The following is a 19,346-nucleotide window of genomic DNA, read 5'->3' as shown; positions in this document are numbered from 1 at the left end:
CATTCTTTCCTTTACACGGATCAGTCGTCCTGGTCCCTTTGCAGAAAAACAGCCCCAAAGCATGATGTTTCCACCCCCATGCTTCACAGTAGGTATGGTGTTCTTTGGATGCAACTCAGCATTCTTTGTCCTCCAAACACGACGAGTTGAGTTTTTACCAAAAAAGTTATATTTTGGTTTCATCTGACCATATGACATTCTCCCAATCCTCTTCTGGATCATCAAAATGCTCTCTAGCAAACTTCAGACGGGCCTGGACATGTACTGGCTTAAGCAGGGGGACACGTCTGGCACTGCAGGATTTGAGTCCCTGGCGGCGTAGTGTGTTACTGATGGTAGGCTTTGTTACTTTGGTCCCAGCTCTCTGCAGGTCATTCACTAGGTCCACCCGTGTGGTTCTGGGATTTTTGCTCACCGTTCTTGTGATCATTTTGACCCCACGGGGTGAGATCTTGCGTGGAGCCCCAGATCGAGGGAGATTATCAGTGGTCTTGTATGTCTTCCATTTCCTAATAATTGATAGTTGATTTCTTCAAACCAAGCTGCTAACCTATTGCAGATTCAGTCTTCCCAGCCTGGTGCAGGTCTACAATTTTGTTCTGGTGTCCTTTGGCAGCTCTTTGGTCTTGGCCATAGTGGAGTTTGGAGTGTGACTGTTTGAGGTTGTGGACAGGTGTCTTTTATACTGATAACAAGTTCAAACAGGTGCCATTAATACAGGTAACGAGTGGAGGACAGAGGAGCCTCTTAAAGAAGAAGTTACAGGTCTGTGAGAGCCAGAAATCTTGCTTGTTTGTAGGTGACCAAATACTTATTTTCCACCATAATTTGCAAATAAATTCATTAAAAATCCTACAATGTGATTTTCTGGATTTTCTTTTCTCATTTTGTCTGTCATGTTGACATGTACCTATGATGAAAATTACAGGCCTCTCATCTTTTTAAATGGGAGAACTTGCACAATTGGTGGCTGACTAAATACTTTTTTGCCCCACTGTATATATATAATTTTTTTCAAATTTTTGGGGAAGTCTTCCCTTGGCATCCATGAATACACACCACTGAAAACTAGTGCAGAATGTATTACTCTGTGAGAGAGACCAGAGCCTGTGCTTCCTGCTTTACAGGACAGGGTCACCTGCCATTATGATCCTCAGACAGTGCTTAGTCAATAGTTACCTTCCCTTGCAGGACTTGGGGATACGTCCAAAATGCCACCCTAATCCTCTATTATAGTGCCCTTCTCCGTTTTGGATTCCTTAGTAACCTTAATTACTTCTCCTTGTTGGGCGTAGCCACCGGTTTGACAGACTCAGGCATGACGGAGGTATCAACAAAGTCTGTGGTGATCACCTGAGCCTCTCCTAGCCTGCGGACACACCTGTGGACTGTCTTTAGGACGCGCTGCAGCCGGCGGTCCAGGGCCTGCAGGTGGGGCTCAGCGAGGACCGGCTGCAGTGCGTCTCCTCCCAGGGACTCCCTCATCACGTCACTGAGCCTATAGTGGTCCTGTGAGAGGAGCTGCATCCGCAGCAATGTGGAACGCTTTATACTGAGAGGTGAAGAGGGGCAGGAGAGGGGTAGAGGGGGAGAGAGAGTGCGGGAGAGATGGGCAAAGAATGAGACTTGACTCGTCAGTTGCCATGCCAAATGTTTTCAATTAAGGTTAAATATTGGTGTTAGTTAATCTGTATTAGTGACTAGTGTATGCTCTCCATATTTACATGCAGCACTGTGACAGTGGAGCCAGTATGGACATCTCATCATGAGAATGCTTCCCAAACCTGAAACACAGGAAGTGATGTCATCATAAGGGAACAACAAATATTCCATTGTACAATGACTGAAGTTATATAACACCTCTAGTACCCACCCTTTGGCGTTGTCAAAGTGAAGAAGGAAACCTTCATCGCCAAACTTAGTGAAGATCTCATAATGGTGCCTGTCCATGTTACCTGAGGGAGAGTGCCAAGAACAAATGTTCACTCACATAGGACTACAGAGAGAAGTAGAGCACTTGCATAGGTAATAGGGTGTCATATGGGATGAGGACAGGGGTCCATCAGGGGTGATGGGTGGTAGTACGTACCAATGAGGAAGTCAAAGATGGCCATATCTATGATGTTGAGCAGCCTGTTCCCTGAGTTGTAGGGATACAGCTGCTTTATAGTGTCACAGTAGAAGGGGTTCACCTCCCACCTGGTAGAGACAGACAGATTATAACAAGATATTATAACAAGATATGAATGTTCTGTCTGCCATCATAAATTAACAGTAAAATGGAGGACTTTCAAAATGGAAATGAGATGCTCCAAAATGGCAAATGGGAAGAGATGTGTAGGTCTCAGGGTTAAGGTCTCAGGTCTCAGGGTTAAGGTCTCAGGGTTAAGGTCTCAGGTCTCAGGGTTAAGATCTCAGGGTTAAGGTCTCAGGGTTACGGTCTCAGGGTTACGGTCTCAGGTCTCAGGGTTAAGGTCTCAGGGTTACGGTCTCAGGGTTAAGGTCTCAGGTCTCAGGGTTAAGGTCTCAGGGTTACGGTCTCAGGGTTACGGTCTCAGGGTTAAGGTCTCAGGTCTCAGGGTTAAGGTCTCAGGGTTACGGTCTCAGGGTTAAGGACTCAGGTCTCAGGGTTAAGGTCTCAGGTCTCAGGGTTAAGGTCTCAGGGTTACGGTCTCAGGGTTAAGGAACTCAGGTCTCAGGGTTAAGGTCTCAGGTCTCAGGGTTAAGGTCTCAGGGTTACGGTCTCAGGGTTACGGTCTCAGGGTTAAGGTCTCAGGTCTCAGGGTTAAGGTCTCAGGGTTACGGTCTCAGGGTTAAGGACTCAGGTCTCAGGGTTAAGGTCTCAGGTCTCAGGGTTAAGGTCTCAGGGTTACGGTCTCAGGGTTAAGGAACTCAGGTCTCAGGGTTAAGGTCTCAGGTCTCAGGGTTAAGATCTCAGGGTTACGGTCTCAGGTCTCAGGGTTGTATGCTTACTCCTCCCTGCCAGTGAAGGTGTATGATCGTATCCAGGGGTTGGGGAGGGAGATACGAGGGGCAATGCTGAGACCGGGGAGGTAGGCTGACATGGAGCCCTCCAGCAGGTCAGGGCTCCCACACACTGCATACTCAGTCTTACACACGTACAGACACTTGGCAAAGAAACATGTGTTGTTTGCTGTTTGAAAGGGAATAGACATACATATAGATTTGTTTAAACCAGCAGTACGCAGATTTCATCATCGCCTTTTAATCATAGACTGATTATTTAAGACCTAGGTAGCCGGGTAATGCCTACCTGAAGGGGTAATGCCTTCCTGAAGGGGTAATGCCTACCTGGAGAGGTAAAGAATACACTCCTTAGGTCCTCGTTGTGAGTGGTCAGGAGAATCTCCCCCGTCACGTTCACCAGCCTGCCCACCACCGGCGGTACCCTCCGGAAGTCTAGGATTCTAGAAGAGAGAAAGACAAGAGTTCCATTCTGATGAACACAAACTCATACATCTTCTACAACTCACAGTTCTAAAAGAAAGAGTTCCATTCTGAACAGAACACACAATATAAAGTCAGATGAACTCCTGCAATCTCTCACCTCAGTTGACACACACAAAGTCACAGGAAATGAATTAAACTTGAACTATTTGTATACATAATAGCAGCTATGTGATTGTTTCTGTTCTCCGCTGTGTAATCTAGCAGGTGTTGACGTGTAGCAACAGCCACTTCCCCCAGGGCCATATTGACAGTCTGACAGGCCTGTGTGTCTCAATAACAATCATCAGTCAGTATCTGAGGCTGGATAAAGAGATGTTATTGAGGTGCTGTCTTGGCTGGTGTATCTCACCTGCTGATTGGGTCTGATAATGATAAGGCCTCTGGCACAACACAGAGACAGAGAGATAGAGACAGAGAGGCAGATAAACAGCACAGAGACACAGAGAGACAGAAACAAAGAGACAGAGACACAGAGACACAGACACAGAGACAGAGAGACAGCACAGTGACACAGCACAGAGACACCGAGACACAGACACAGAGAGAAAGAGACACAGAGACACAGAGACACAGAGACACAGAGACACAGCGACAGAGACACAGCACAGAGAAACGGAGACACAGACACAGAGACACAGTAACAGAGACACAGAGACACAGTGACAGAGACACAGACACAGAGACAGAGAGACAGCACAGTGACACAGCACAGAGACAGCACAGAGACACGGAGACACAGTACACAGACACAGAGACACAGCACACAGAGACAGAGACACAGAAACACAGAGACAGAAACACAGACACACAGCACACATACACAGAGACACAGACACAGCACACAGACACAGAGACTAAGCACACAGACACAGAGACACAGAGACACAGACTGTGGTGGGAACACACAGATAAACCAGACATATTTAGTGCTAGACAGTACTGTAGTGTAGAGCCACGGTGTTCAATGAAGGAATGATAACAGAGCATGTACTCTGCTTTTCTTCTCTTCTTTTCCACTTCATTCAAATGTCAATTTACAAAACTATATATTGTGAGGTAAAAATGTATTTAATATAATAACTTAACTTACAGTACCAGTCAAATGTTTGGACACACCTACTCATTCAAGGGGTTTTCTTTATTTTTTACTATGTTCTACATTGTAGAATAATAGTGAAGACATCAAAACTATGAAATAATACATATGGAATCATATGCCATCCCATCTGGTTTGCGCTTAGTGGGACTATCATTTGTTTTTCAACAGGACAATGACCCAAAACACACCTCCAGGCAGTGTAAGGGCTATTTGACAAAGAAGGAGAGTGATGGAGTGCTGCCTCAGATGACCTGGCCTCCACAATCACCCAACTTCAACCCAATTGAGATGGTTTGGGATGAGTTTGACCGCAGAGTGAAGGAAAAGCAGCCAACAAGTGCTCAGCATATGTGCGAACTCCTTCAAGACTGTTGGAAAAGCATTCCAGGTGAAGCTGGTTGAGAGAATGCCAAGAGTTGCAAAGCTGTCATTCAGGCAATGGGTGGCTACTTTGAAGAATCTCAAATATAAAATATATTTAGATTTTTTAACACTTTTTTAGTGTTACTACAGGATTCCATATGTCTTATTTCATAGTTTTGATGTCTTCCCTATTATTCTACATTCTACATTCTACATAAAGAAAAGCCCTTGAATGAGTAGGTGTGTCCAAACTTTTTACTGGTACTGTACTTGAGCTTAATTTGTGGTTTTTAGCCTACACCCAGTTACACCCTTCCATGCTGTTGTTTTGTTTCAAGGTATAACAACCCCATTGACTTGCTGTCTTGTGTGGTTTTGGGTTGACAAGCTGTGACTCTAATGACTGTATTTGACTGATGACTCACTTGAGTTAATGTGCAGTAACCTGGAGGCATGGAGGTTAGAGAGACTTTACAGTAGACATCAGTAATTACACCTATGTGTGTGACAATTAAATGCCTTGCTGGGGAAGGATACATGTTGAAATAGTGGAGAGACCATAATCTCCCAAGGAAACTACCTTTCAGAAACTCAGAGAAGTAGGTACAAGTCTAGGCTTTGTTTGTTGGGAGACCACTTGGAGATACAGTATGAGATACAGTATGAGATTCAGCATGAGATACAACATGAGATAGAGTATGAGATACAGCATGAGATACAGTATGAGGTACAGTATGAGATACAGCATGATGTAGAAAATGAGATACAGTATGAGATACAGTATGAGATACAGCATGAGATACAGTATGAGATACCGTATGAGATACCGTATAAGGCAGAACATGAGATATAGTATGAGATACAGCATGAGATACAGCATGAGATACAGCATGAGATAGAACATGAGATACAGCATGAGATACAGTATGAGATACAGCACGAGATACAGTATGAGATACAGTATGAGATACAGCATGAGATACAGCATGAGATAAAACATGAGATACAGCATGAGATATTGTATGAGATACAGCACGAGATACAATTTGAGATACAGTATGAGATACAGCACGAGATACAGTATGGGATACAGTATGAGATACAGCATGAGATACAGTATGAGATAGAACATCAGATACAGCATGAGATAAAGATTGCGATACAGTATGAGATACAGTATGAGATACAGCATGAGATACAGTATGAGATACAGCATGATATACAGTATGAGATACAGTATGAGATACAGCATGAGATAAAGAAGGAGATACAGAATGAGATACAGTATAATATAGAACATGAGATACAGTATGAGATACAGTATGAGATACAGCATGAGATAAAGAAGGAGATACAGAATGAGATACAGTATAATATAGAACATGAGGTACAGTATGAGATAGAACATGAGATACAGCATGAGATACAGTATGAAGTACAGTATGAGATAGAGCATGAGATACAGTATGAGATACAGCATGATATAGAAAATGAGATACAGGATGAGATACAGCATGATATAGAAAATGAGATACAGTATGAGATAAAACATGATACAGCATGAGATACAGAATGAGATACAGTATGAGATACAGTATGAGACACAGTATGAGATAGAACATGAGATACAGCATGAGATTTAACATGAGATACAGCATGAGATACAGTATGAGATACAGCATGAGATACAGTATGAGATACAGCATTATATAGAAAATGAGACACAGTATGAGATACAGCATGATATAGAAAATGAGATACAGTATGAGATACAGCATTAGATACATTATGAGATAGAACATGAGATACAGAATGAGAAACATTATGAGATACAGCATGAGATACGGTATGAGATACGGTATAAGATACGGTAAAAGATACGGTATAAGATACAGCATGAGATACAGAATGGGATACAGCATGAGATACAGTAGGAGATACCGAATGAGATACAGCATGAGATACAGCATGAGATACAGCATGAGCTACAGAATGAGATACAGTATGAGATACAGAATTAGATAGAACATGAGATACAGTATGAGATGGAACATGAGATACAGATTGAGATACAGTATGAGATACAGAATGAGATACAGCATGAAATACAGTATCAGATACAGTATGAGATACAGCATGAGATACAGTATGAGATACAGCATGAGATAGAACATGATACAGTATGAGATACAGTATGAGTTGGAAAATGAGATACAGCATGATACAGACTCTCACCTCCTCCCTATAGGCTGTCTCGTCGTTGTTGGTGATCAGGCCTACCACTGCTGTGTCTGCAAACTTAATGATGGTGTTGGAGTCGTGCCTGGCCATGCAGTCGTGGATTAACAGGGAATACAGTAGGGGACTGAGCACGCACCCCTGGGGGGCTCCAGTGATGAGGATCAGCATGGCAGATGTGTCGCTACCTACCCTCACCACCTGGGGGCTGCCCGTCAGGAAGTCCAGGATCCAGTTGCATAGGGAGATGTTTAGTCCCAGGATCCTTAGCTTAGTGATGAGCTTTGAGGGTACTATGGTGTTGAACGCTGAGTTGTAGTCAATGAATAGCATTCTCACATAAGTGTTCCTTTTGTCTAGGTGGGAAAGGGCAGTGTGGAGTGCAATAGAGATTGCATCATCTGTGGATTTGTTTGGGCGGTATGCAAATTGGAGTGGGTCTAGGGTTTCTGGGATAATGGTGTTGATGTGAGCCATTACCAGCCTTTCAAAGCACTTCATGGCTACGGACGTGAGTGCTACGGGTCTGTAGTCTTTTAGGCAGGTTGCCTTTGTGTTCTTGGGCACAGGGACTATGGTGGTCTGCTTGAACCATGCTGGTATTACAGACTCAATAGGGACATGTTGAAATTGTCAGTGAAGACACCTGCCAGTTGGACAGCACATGCCCATTGCACACATCCTGGTAATCCGTATGTTGACCTGTTTAAAGGTCTTACTCACGTCGGCTACGGACAGCGTGATCACACAGTCGTCCAGAACAGCTGATGCTCTCATGCATGCCTTAGTGTTGCTTGCCTTGAAGCGAGCATAGAAGTGATTTAGCTCGTCTGGTAGGCTCGTGTCACTGGGCAGCTCGCGGCTGTGATTCCCGTTGTAGTCTGTAATAGCTTGTGAGCCCTGCCACATAAGACGAGCGTCGGAGCCGGTGTAGTATGATTCAATGTTAGCCCTGTATTGACGCTTTGCCTGTTTGATGGTTCGTCGCAGGGCATAGCAGGATATCTTGTAAGCTTCCGGGTTAGAGTCCTGCACCTTGAAAGTGGCAGCTCTGCCCTTTAGCTCAGTGCGAATGTTGCCTGTAATCCATGGCTTCTGGTTGGGGTATGTACGTACAGTCACTGTGGGGACGACGTCTTCAATGCACTTATTGCTAAAGTCAGTGACTGATGTGGTGTACTCCTCAATGCCATCGGAAGAATCCCGGAACATGTTCCAGTCTGTGATAGCAAAACAGTCCTGTAGTTTAGCATCTGCTTCATCTGACCACTTTTTTATAGACCAAGTCACTGGTGCTTCCTGCTTTAATTTTTGCTTGTAAGCAGGAATCAGGAGGATAGAGTTGTGGTCGGATTTACCAGATGGAGGGCGAGGGAGAGCTTTGTACGCGTCTCTGTGTGTGGAGTACAGGTGATCTAGAATTGTTTTCCCTCTGGTTGCACATTTAACATGTCGATTGAAATTTGGTAGAACTGATTTAAGTTTCCCTTCATTAAAGTCTCCGGCCACTAGGAGCGCCGCCTCTGGGTGAGTGGTTTCCTGTTTGCTTATTTCCTTATACAGCTGACTGAGTGCAGTCTTAGTGCCAGCATCTGTCTATGGTGGTAAATAAACAGCCACGAAAAGTATATCTGAAAACTCTGTAGGCAAGTAGTGTGGCCTGCAATTTATCACAATATACTCTACTTCAGGCGAGCAAAATCTAGAGACTTCCTCAGATTTCGCGCACCAGCTGTTGTTTACAAATATGCACAGACCGCCCCCCCTCGTCTTACCGGAGTGTGCTGTTCTATCCTGCCGGTGCAGCGTGTATCCCGCTAGCTGAATATCCATGTCGTCATTCAGCCACGATTCTGTGAAACATAGGATATTACAGTTTTTTATGTCCAGTTGGTAGGATATTTGTGATCGTACCTCGTCTAATTTATTGTCCAATGATTGCACGTTGGCGAGTAATATTGATGGTAATGGCAGCTTTCCCACTCGCCTTCTGTGGGTCCTCATGAGGCATCCCGCTCTGTGTCCCCTGTACCTGCGTTTCTTCCTCTTGCAAATAATGGGGATGTTGGTCCTGTCGGGTGTTTGGCGAATGTCCTGTGCGTGTTGCTTGTTGAAGAAGAAATCTTAGTCTAATCCGAGGTGTGTGATCGCTGTCCTGATATCCAGAAGCTCTTTTTTTGTCGTAAGATACGGTTGCAGAAACATTATGTACAAAATAAGTTACAAATAACGTGAAAAAAAACACATAATAGTACAATTGGTTGGGGGTACGTAAAACTGCTGCCATTTCTTTCCGGCGCCATTTGAAACATGAGATACAGCATGAGATACTGTATGAGATACAACATGAGATATAGTATGAGATACAGTATGAGATACAGTACGAGTTGGAATATGAGATACAGCATGAGATACAGCATGAGACGCACCATGAGATACAGCATGAGATACATTATGAGATACAGAATGACATACAGTATGAGATACAGTATGAGATACAGTTCGAGATAGAACATGATAACTAGCATGAGATACAGCATGACATACAGTATGAGGTACAGCATGAGATACAGTATGAGATAGAACATGAGATACAGTATGAGATAGAACATAAGATACAGTATGAGATACAGCATGAGGTACAGCATGAGGGACAGCATGAGGTACAGCATGATATACAGCACGAGATACAGTATGACATACAGCATGAAATACAGCATGAGATACAGTTCGAGATAGAACATGATAACTAGCATGAGATACAGCATGACATACAGTATGAGGTACAGCATGAGATACAGTATGAGATACAACATGAGATACAGTATTTGATATAACATGGATATACAGCATGAGATACAGTTCGAGATAGAACATGATAACCAGCATGAGATACAGCATGACATACAGTATGAGGTACAGCATGAGATACAGTATGAGATACAGCATGAGATACAGTATTTGATAGAACATGGATATACAGCATGAGATACAGTTCGAGATAGAACATGATATACAGTATGAGATAGAACATTAGATACAGTATGAGATACAGTATGAGATAGAACATTAGATACAGTATGAGATACAGTATGAGATATAGCATGAGATACAGTATTTGATAGAACATGGATATACAGCATGAGATACAGTTCGAGATAGAACATGATATACAGTATGAGATAGAAATGAGATACAGTATGAGATACAGTATGAGATAGAACATTAGATACAGTATGAGATACAGTATGAGATATAGCATGAGATACAGTATGAGGTACAGCATGAGGTACAGCATGAGGCACAGCATGATATACAGCACGAGATACAGTATGACATAGAGCATGAAATACAGCTTGAGATACAGTTCGAGATAGAACATGATATACAGCGTGAGATACAGCATGACATACAGTATGAGGTACAACATGAGATACAGTATGAGGTATAGCATGAGATACAGTATTTGATAGAACATGGATATACAGCATGAGATACAGTTCGAGATAGAACATGATATACAGTATGAGATAGAACATTAGATACAGTATGTGATACAGTATGAGATACAGTATGAGATAGAATTGAGATACAGCATGAGATACAGTATGAGATAGAACATTAGATACAGTATGAGATACAGTATGAGATATAGCATGAGATACAGTATGAGATAGAACATTAGATACAGTATGAGATACAGCATGAGATACAGCATGAGATACAGCATGAGGTACAGCATGAGGTACAGCATGATATACAGCACGAGATACAGTATGACATACAGCATGAAATACAGCATGAAATACAGTTCAAGATAGAACATGATATACAGCATGACATACAGTATGAGGTACAGCATGACATACAGTATGAGGTACAACATGAGATACAGTATGAGATACAGCATGAGATACAGCATGAGATACAGCATGAGGTACAGCATGAGGTACAGCATGAGGTACAGCATGATATACAGCACGAGATACAGTATGACATACAGCATGAAATACAGCATGAAATACAGTTCAAGATAGAACATGATATACAGCATGACATACAGTATGAGGTACAGCATGAGATACAGTATGAGGTACAGCATGAGATACAGTATTTGATAGAACATGGATATACAGCATGAGATACAGTTCGAGATAGAACATGATATACAGTATGAGATAGAACATTAGATAAAGTATGTGATACAGTATGAGATACAGTATGAGATACAGTATGAGATATAGCATGAGATACAGTATGAGATAGAACATTACATTTTTTACATTTACTTTTTAGTCATTTAGCAGACGCTCTTATCCAGAGCGACTTACAATAGTGAATGCGTACATTTAAAAAAAAAAAATTCTGTGCTGGCCCCCTGTGCTGGCCCCCCGTTCTGTGCTGGCTCCCCGTGCTGGCCCCCCGTATGAGATACAGCAAGAGATACAGCATGAGATACAGCATGAGGTACAGCATGAGGAAAAGCATGAGGTACAGCATGATATACAGCACGAGATACAGTATGACATACAGCATGAAATACAGCATGAGATACCGTATGGGATACAGCATGAGATACAGCATGAGTTTGAACATGAGATACAGCATGAGATACAGTATGACATACAGCATAAAATACAGCATGAGATACAGTATGCGATACAGCATGAGATACAGTATGAGATATAGCATGAGATACAGTATGAGATACAGTATGCGATACAGCATGGGATACAGCATGGGATACAGCATGAGATACAGTTTGAGATAGAACATGATATACAGCATGAGATACAGCATGACATACATTATGAGGTACAGCATGAGATACAGTATGAGGTACAGCATGAGATACAGTATGAGATACAACATGAGATACAGTATGAGATACTGCATGAGATACAGTATGAGGTTGAACATAATATTTAGTATGAGATAGAACATGAGATACAGAATGAGATATAGTGTGAGATACAGTATGCGATATAGCATGAGATACAGTAAGAGAAACAGCAAGAGATACAGTATGAGATACAACACGAGATACAGCATGAGATACAGCATGAGATACAGTATGAGATACAGTAAGAGATACAGCATGAGATACAGTGTGAGATACATTATGAGATAGAACATGAGATATAGCATGAGATACAGTATGAGATACAGTATGAGATACAGCATGAGATACAGCATGAGATACAGCATGAGATACAGCATGAGATATAGCATGAGATACAGCATGAGACACAGCATGAAATACAGTATGAGATCCTGCATGAGATACTGCATGAGATACAGCATGAGATACTGTATGAGATACAGTATGAGTTTGAACATAAGATTTAGTATGAGAGAGAACATGAGATACAGCATGAGATATAGTATGAGATACAGTATGAGATGCAGTATGCGATACAGCATAAGGTACAACATGAGATACAACATAAGATACAGTATGAGATACTGCATGAGATACAGTATGAGATTGAACATAATATTTAGTATGAGATAGAACATGAGATACAGCATGAGATATAGCATGAGATACAGTAAGAGAAACAGCGTGAGATACAGCATGAGATACAGCATGAGATACAGTATGAGATAGAACATGAGATATAGCATGAGATATAGCATGAGATACAGTATGAGATACAGTATGAGATACAGCATGAGATACAGTATGAGACACAGCATGAGATATAGCATGAGATACAGCATGAGATACAGTATGAGATACTGTATGAAAAACAGTTTGAGATACAGTATGAGATAATGCATGAGATACAGTAAGAGATACAGTATGAGATACAGTATGAGATTGAACATAAGATTTAGTATGAGATAGAACATGAGATACAGCATGAGATATAGTATGAGATACAGTATGAGATACAGTATGTGATATATCATGAGATACAGTAAGAGATACAGCATGAGATACAGTATGAGATACAGCATGAGATACAGTATGAGATACAGTATGCGATACAGCATGAGACAGCATGAGATTCAGCATGAGATACAGTTCATGATATACAGCATGAGATACAGCATGAGATACAACATGAGATACAACATGAGATAAAGTATGAGATACTGCATGAGATACAGTATGAGATACAGTAAGAGATACAGCATGAGATACAGTGTGAGATACATTATGAGATAGAACATGAGATATAGCATGAGATACAGTATGAGATACAGTATGAGATACAGCATGAGATACAGCATGAGATACAGCATGAGATATAGCATGAGATATAGCATGAGATACAACATGAGATACAATATGAGACACAGCATGAGATACAGTATGAGATACTGCATGAGATACTGTATGAGATACAGTATGAGATACAGTATGAGATTGAACATAAGATTTAATATGAGATAGAACATTAGATACAGCATGAGATATAGTATGAGATACAGTATGATATATATTTTGCGATATAGCATGAGATACAGTAAGAGATACAGTATGAGATACAGTATGAGATACAGCATGAGATACAGCAAGAGATATAACATGAGATACAGTTTGAGATACAGTATGAGATACTGCATGAGATACAGTATGAGATACTGTATGAGGTTCAGTATGAGATTGAACATACGATTTATTATGAGATAGAACATGAGATACAGCATGAGATATAGTATGAGATAGTGTGAGATACAGTAGGACTTACAGTATGAGGTACAGCTTGAGATACAGCAGGAGATACAGCATGAGGTCGAGAATGAGATACAGTATGGTATACAGTAGTAGTTACAGTAGAAGATACGGTAGGAATTACCGTAGGAGATACAGTATGAGATACAGTAGTGGATAGAGTAGAAGATACAGTAGAAATTACAGTAGGAGATACAGTCGGAGTTACAATCGGAGTTACAGTCGGAGTTACGGTAGGAGTTACGGTAGAAGTTAGTGTGATATACAGTATGAGATACAGTAGTGGATAGAGTAGAAGATACAGTAGAAGATACAGTATGAGATACAGTATGAGATACAGTATAATATACAGTAGTGGATGGAGTAGGAGATACAGTAGCAGATACGGTATTAGATACAGTATGAGATACAGTAGGGCATACAGTAGGAGTTACAGTATGAGATACAGTATAATGTACAGTAGTGGATAGAGTAGGAGATACAGTAGATAATACAGTAGTGGATAGAGTAGGAGATACAGTAGGAGTTATAGGAGGAGATACAGTAGTAGATAGAGTAGGAGTTACAGTAGGAGTTATAGGAGGAGATACAGTAGTAGATAGAGTAGGAGTTACAGTAGGAGTTATAGGAGGAGATACAGTAGTAGATAGAGTAGGAGTTACAGTAGGAGTTACAGTAGGAGTTACAGGAGGAGATACAGTAGGAGTTACAGTAGGAGATACAGTTGGAGTTACAGTATGAGATACAGTAGTGGATAGAGTAGCAGTTACAGTAGCAGATACAGTACGAGATACAGTAGGAGATACAGTAGGAGATACTGTATGTGATACAGTAGTGGATAGAGTAGGGCTTTGAGTATTAGATACAGTAGGAGTTACAATGGGAGATACAGTAGGAGTTACAATGGGAGATACAGTAGGAGTTACAGTAGGAGTTACAGTAGGGGTTACAGTATGAGTTGCAGTATGAAATACAGTAGGAGTTACAATGAGAGATACAGTATGAGTTACAGTAGGAGTTACAGTAGGGGTTACAGTATGAGATACAGTATGAAATACAGTAGGAGTTACAGTAGAATTTACAGTAGGAGCTACAGTATGAGGTACAGTAAAAGTTACAGTTGGAGATACAGTAGGAGATACAGTATGAGATACAGTAGTGGATAGAGTAGGATATACAGTAGGAGTTACAGTAGGAGTTACAGTAGGAGATACAGTAGTGTATAGAGTAGGAGTTACAGTAGGAGATACAGTATGATATACAGTATGAGATACAGTATGAGATACAGTAGTGGATAGAGTAGGAGATACAGTATGAGCTACAGTATGAGGTACAGTAGAAGTTACAGTTGGAGATACAGTAGGAGATACAGTATGAGATACAGTAGTGGATAGAGTAGGAGATACAGTAGGAGTTACAGTAGGAGTTACAGTAGGAGATACAGTAGTGTATAGAGTAGGAGTTACAGTAGGAGACACAGTATGATATACAGTATGATATACAGTATGAGATACAGTAGTGGATAGAGTAGGAGATTCAGTATGAGATAAAGTAGTGGATAGATTAGGAGATACAGTATGAGATACAGTTTGAGATACGGTATGAGATATAGTATGAGATACAGTAGTGGATAGAGCAGGAGATACAGTATGAGATACAGTATGAGAAACAGTAGTGGATAGAGCAGGAGATACAGTATGAGATACAGTATGAGATACAGTAATGGATAGAGTAGGAGATACAATATGAGATACAGTATGAGATACAGTAGTGGATAGAGCAGGAGATACAGAATGAGATACAGCATGATATACAGCATGAGAGGGGAAGATAAAGGTTGAATTAATCAATATTAATATTAGGAGAGTACATGTTTTCAAGTTTACCTGTCCAGGTGAAAAGCAGCAATCTCAGCATTGTGTCTCTGGAAGTCGACAAAGTAGAACACATCATCAGGAGTCTCCTGGTCTCTCTGCTGTCTGAGGAACAAATGATTCATAGAATTACAGTACTTTTCTAAATATCACTACAAAACCAGAGCACTCCCCCTGATTGATTTCCCCTGAAAAATTCACCTCATGGGTTTGAACATGGCCTTGCCAAAGTTCTGCATCTTCAGGGCCAGCTTGAGGTGGTGTCCACTGGGCTTTACCACTGAGAGAAAGAGAGAGAGAGAGAGAGAGAGAGAGAGAGGGAGAGAGAGAGAGACAGAGACAGAGTTGATACAGAGACAGAGAAGGCGCGAGAGAGTTGATACAGAGACAGAGACAGAGACAGAGAAGGCGAGAGAGAGTTGATACAGAGACAGAGAAGGCGAGAGAGAGTTGATACAGAGACAGAGACAGAGACAGAGAAGGCGAGAGAGAGTTGATACAGAGACAGAGAAGGCGAGAGAGAGTTGATACAGAGACAGAGACAGAGACAGAGAAGGCGAGAGAGAGTTGATACAGAGACAGAGAAGGCGAGAGAGAGTTGATACAGAGACAGAGAAGGCGAGAGAAAGAGACAAAGAGACAGGGAGAGAAAGAGACAAAGAGACAGGGAGAGAAAGAGACAAAGAGACAGGGAGAGAAAGAGACAAAGAGACAGGGAGAGAAAGAGACAGGGAGAGAAAGAGACAAAGAGACAGGGAGAGAAAGAGACATAGAGACAGGGAGAGAAAGAGACAGGGAGAGAAAGAGACAAAGAGACAGGGAGAGAAAGAGACAAAGAGACAGGGAGAGAAAGAGACAAAGAGACAGGGAGAGAAAGAGACAAAGAGACAGGAAGAGAAAGAGACAGGGAGAGAAAGAGACAAAGAGACAGGGAGAGAAAGAGACAAAGAGACAGGGAGAGAAAGAGACAAAGAGACAGGGAGAGAAAGAGACAGGGAGAGAAAGAGACAGAGAGAGTGAGAGAAAGAAAGTAATAAAGAAGGGGGAGAGAGAGACATGGAGAGAAATAGAGAAACAGAGAGAGAGAGAGACAGAGAGAGAAAGAGAGAGAGAGAGAAAGACAATACATATCAGACATGAAATGAGATAAAATAATGATTTTCTCTAACCGACCACTCCGCCAACCACCTGCCCTCAGACTGCTGTGTTTCCCTCAGCTGTTCTCAGACTGCTGTGTTTCTCTCAGCTGTTCTCAGACTGCTGTGTCTCTCTCAGCTGTTCTCAGACTGCTGTGTCTCTCTCAGCTGTTCTCAGACTGCTGTGTCTCTCTCAGCTGTTCTCAGACTGCTGTGTCTCTCTCAGCTGTTCTCAGACTGCTGTGTTTCTCTCAGCTGTTCTCAGACTGCTGTGTTTCTCTCAGCTGTTCTCAGACTGCTGTGTTTCTCTCAGCTGTTCTCAGACTGCTGTGTTTCTCTCAGCTGTTCTCAGACTGCTGTGTTTCTCTCAGCTGTTCTCAGACTGCTGTGTCTCTCTCAGCTGTTCTCAGACTGCTGTGTTTCTCTCAGCTGTTCTCAGACTGCTGTGTCTCTCTCAGCTGTTCTCAGAGTGCTGTATCTCTCTCGGCTTTTCACAGACTGCTGTGTCTCTCTCAGCTGTTCTCAGACTGCTGTATCTCTCTCGGCTTTTCTCAGACTGCTGTGTTTCTCTCAGCTGTTCTCAGACTGCTGTGTTTCTCTCAGCTGTTCTCAGACTGCTGTGTTTCTCTCAGCTGTTCTCAGACTGCTGTGTCTCTCTCAGCTGTTCTCAGACTGCTGTGTCTCTCTCAGCTGTTCTCAGACTGCTGTGTTCCTCTCAGCTGTTCTCAGACTGCTGTGTTTCTCTCAGCTGTTCTCAGACTGCTGTGTTTCTCTCAGCTGTTCTTAGACTGCTGTGTTTCCCTCAGCTGTTCTCAGACTGCTGTGTTTCTCTCAGCTGTTCTCAGACTGCTGTGTTTCTCTCAGCTGTTCTCAGACTGCTTTGTTTCTCTCAGCTGTTCTCAGACTGCTGTGTTTCCCTCAGCTGTTCTCAGACTGCTGTGTTTCTCTCAGCTGTTCTCAGACTGCTGTGTTTCTCTCAGCTGTTCTCAGACTGCTGTGTTTCTCTCAGCTGTTCTCAGACTGCTGTGTTTCTCTCAGCCGTTCTCAGACTGCTGTGTTTCTCTCAGCTGTTCTCAGACTGCCGTATCTCTCTCGGCTTTTCTCAGACTGCTGTGTCTCTCTCAGCTGTTCTCAGCTGCTGTGTCTCTGTCGGCTGTTCACAGACTGCTGTGTCTCTCTCAGCTGTTCTCAGACTGCTGTGTCTCTCTCGGCTGTTCTCAGACTGCTGTGTCTCTCTCTGCTGCTCTCAGCTGCTGTGTCTCTCTCGGCTGTTCTCAGACTGCTGTGTCTCTCTCGGCTGCTCTCAGCTGCTGTGTCTCTCTCGGCTGCTCTCAGCTGCTGTGTCTCTCTCAGCTGTTCTCAGACTGCTGTGTCTCTCTCAGCTGTTCTCAGACTGCTGTGTCTCTCTCGGCTGCTCTCAGCAGCTGTGTCTCTCTCGGCTGCTCTCAGCTGCTGTGTCTCTCTCAGCTGTTCTCAGACTGCTGTGTTTCTCTCAGCTGTTCTCAGACTGCTGTGTCTCTCTCAGCTGTTCTCAGACTGCTGTGTCTCTCTCAGCTGTTCTCAGACTGCTGTGTCTCTCTCAGCTGTTCTCAGACTGCTGTGTCTCTCTCGGCTGTTCTCAGACTGCTGTGTCTCTCTCGGCTGCTCTCAGCTGCTGTGTCTCTCTCGGCTGCTCTCAGCTGCTGTGTCTCTCTCAGCTGTTCTCAGACTGCTGTGTTTCCCTCAGCTGTTCTTAGACTGCTGTGTTTCTCCCAGCTGTTCTCAGTCTGCTGTGTCTCTCTCAGCTGTTCTCAGTCTGCTGTGTCTCTCTCAGCTGCTCTCAGCTGCCGTGTCTCTCTCGGCTGCTCTCAGCTGCTTTGTCTCTCTTAGCTGCTCTCAGCTGCTATGTCTCTCTTTGCTGCTCTCAGCTGCTATGTCTCTCTTAGCTGCTCTCAGCTGCCGTGTCTCTCTTAGCCGCTCTCAGCTGCTATGTCTCTCTTAGCTGCTCTCAGCTGCCGTGTCTCTCTCGGCTGCTCTCAGCTGCCGTGTCTCTCTCGGCTGCTCTCAGCTGCTATGTGTCTCTGAGCTACTCTCAGCTGCCGTGTCTCTCTCGGCTGCTCTCAGCTGCTATGTCTCTCTTTGCTGCTCTCAGCTGCTATGTCTCTCTTAGCTGCTCTCAGCTGCTATGTCTCTCTTAGCTGCTCTCAGCTGCTATGTCTCTCTTAGCTGCTCTCAGCTGCTATGTCTCTCTTAGCTGCTCTCAGCTGCTGTGTCTCTCTTAGCTGCTCTCAGCTGCTATGTCTCTCTTAGCTGCTCTCAGCTGCTATGTCTCTCTTAGCCGCTCTCAGCTGCTATGTCTCTCTTAGCCGCTCTCAGCTGCTATGTCTCTCTTAGCCGCTCTCAGCTGCTATGTCTCTCTTAGCCGCTCTCAGCTGCTATGTCTCTCTTATCTGCTCTCAGCTGCTATGTCTCTCTTAGCCGCTCTCAGCTGCTATGTCTCT

At 43.0% G+C, this 19,346-nt stretch overlaps 1 protein-coding gene across 1 annotated transcript in view; it reads right to left on the bottom strand.

The window, feature by feature from the left end:
- Positions 1 to 1,019: 1,019 nt before the first annotated feature.
- The window catches only part of fam20a (FAM20A golgi associated secretory pathway pseudokinase), a 28,580-nt gene continuing 10,253 nt past the window's right edge, over positions 1,020 to 19,346 (bottom strand). The window contains exons 4-11 of the mRNA XM_029697820.1: positions 15,932 to 16,010; positions 15,743 to 15,835; positions 3,313 to 3,428; positions 2,974 to 3,154; positions 2,090 to 2,199; positions 1,874 to 1,955; positions 1,725 to 1,784; positions 1,020 to 1,552 (exon numbers count right to left, since the gene is read on the bottom strand). Of these exons, the coding sequence (XP_029553680.1) occupies positions 1,273 to 1,552; positions 1,725 to 1,784; positions 1,874 to 1,955; positions 2,090 to 2,199; positions 2,974 to 3,154; positions 3,313 to 3,428; positions 15,743 to 15,835; positions 15,932 to 16,010 (1,001 nt within the window). The 3' untranslated portion in view covers positions 1,020 to 1,272. The remainder of the gene's footprint in view (positions 1,553 to 1,724; positions 1,785 to 1,873; positions 1,956 to 2,089; positions 2,200 to 2,973; positions 3,155 to 3,312; positions 3,429 to 15,742; positions 15,836 to 15,931; positions 16,011 to 19,346) is intronic.

This window comes from Salmo trutta, chromosome 18 (assembly GCF_901001165.1).
Source record: "Salmo trutta chromosome 18, fSalTru1.1, whole genome shotgun sequence".
Taxonomy (NCBI): Eukaryota; Metazoa; Chordata; class Actinopteri; order Salmoniformes; family Salmonidae; genus Salmo; species Salmo trutta.
This window is presented reverse-complemented; position numbering and strand designations above follow the sequence as displayed.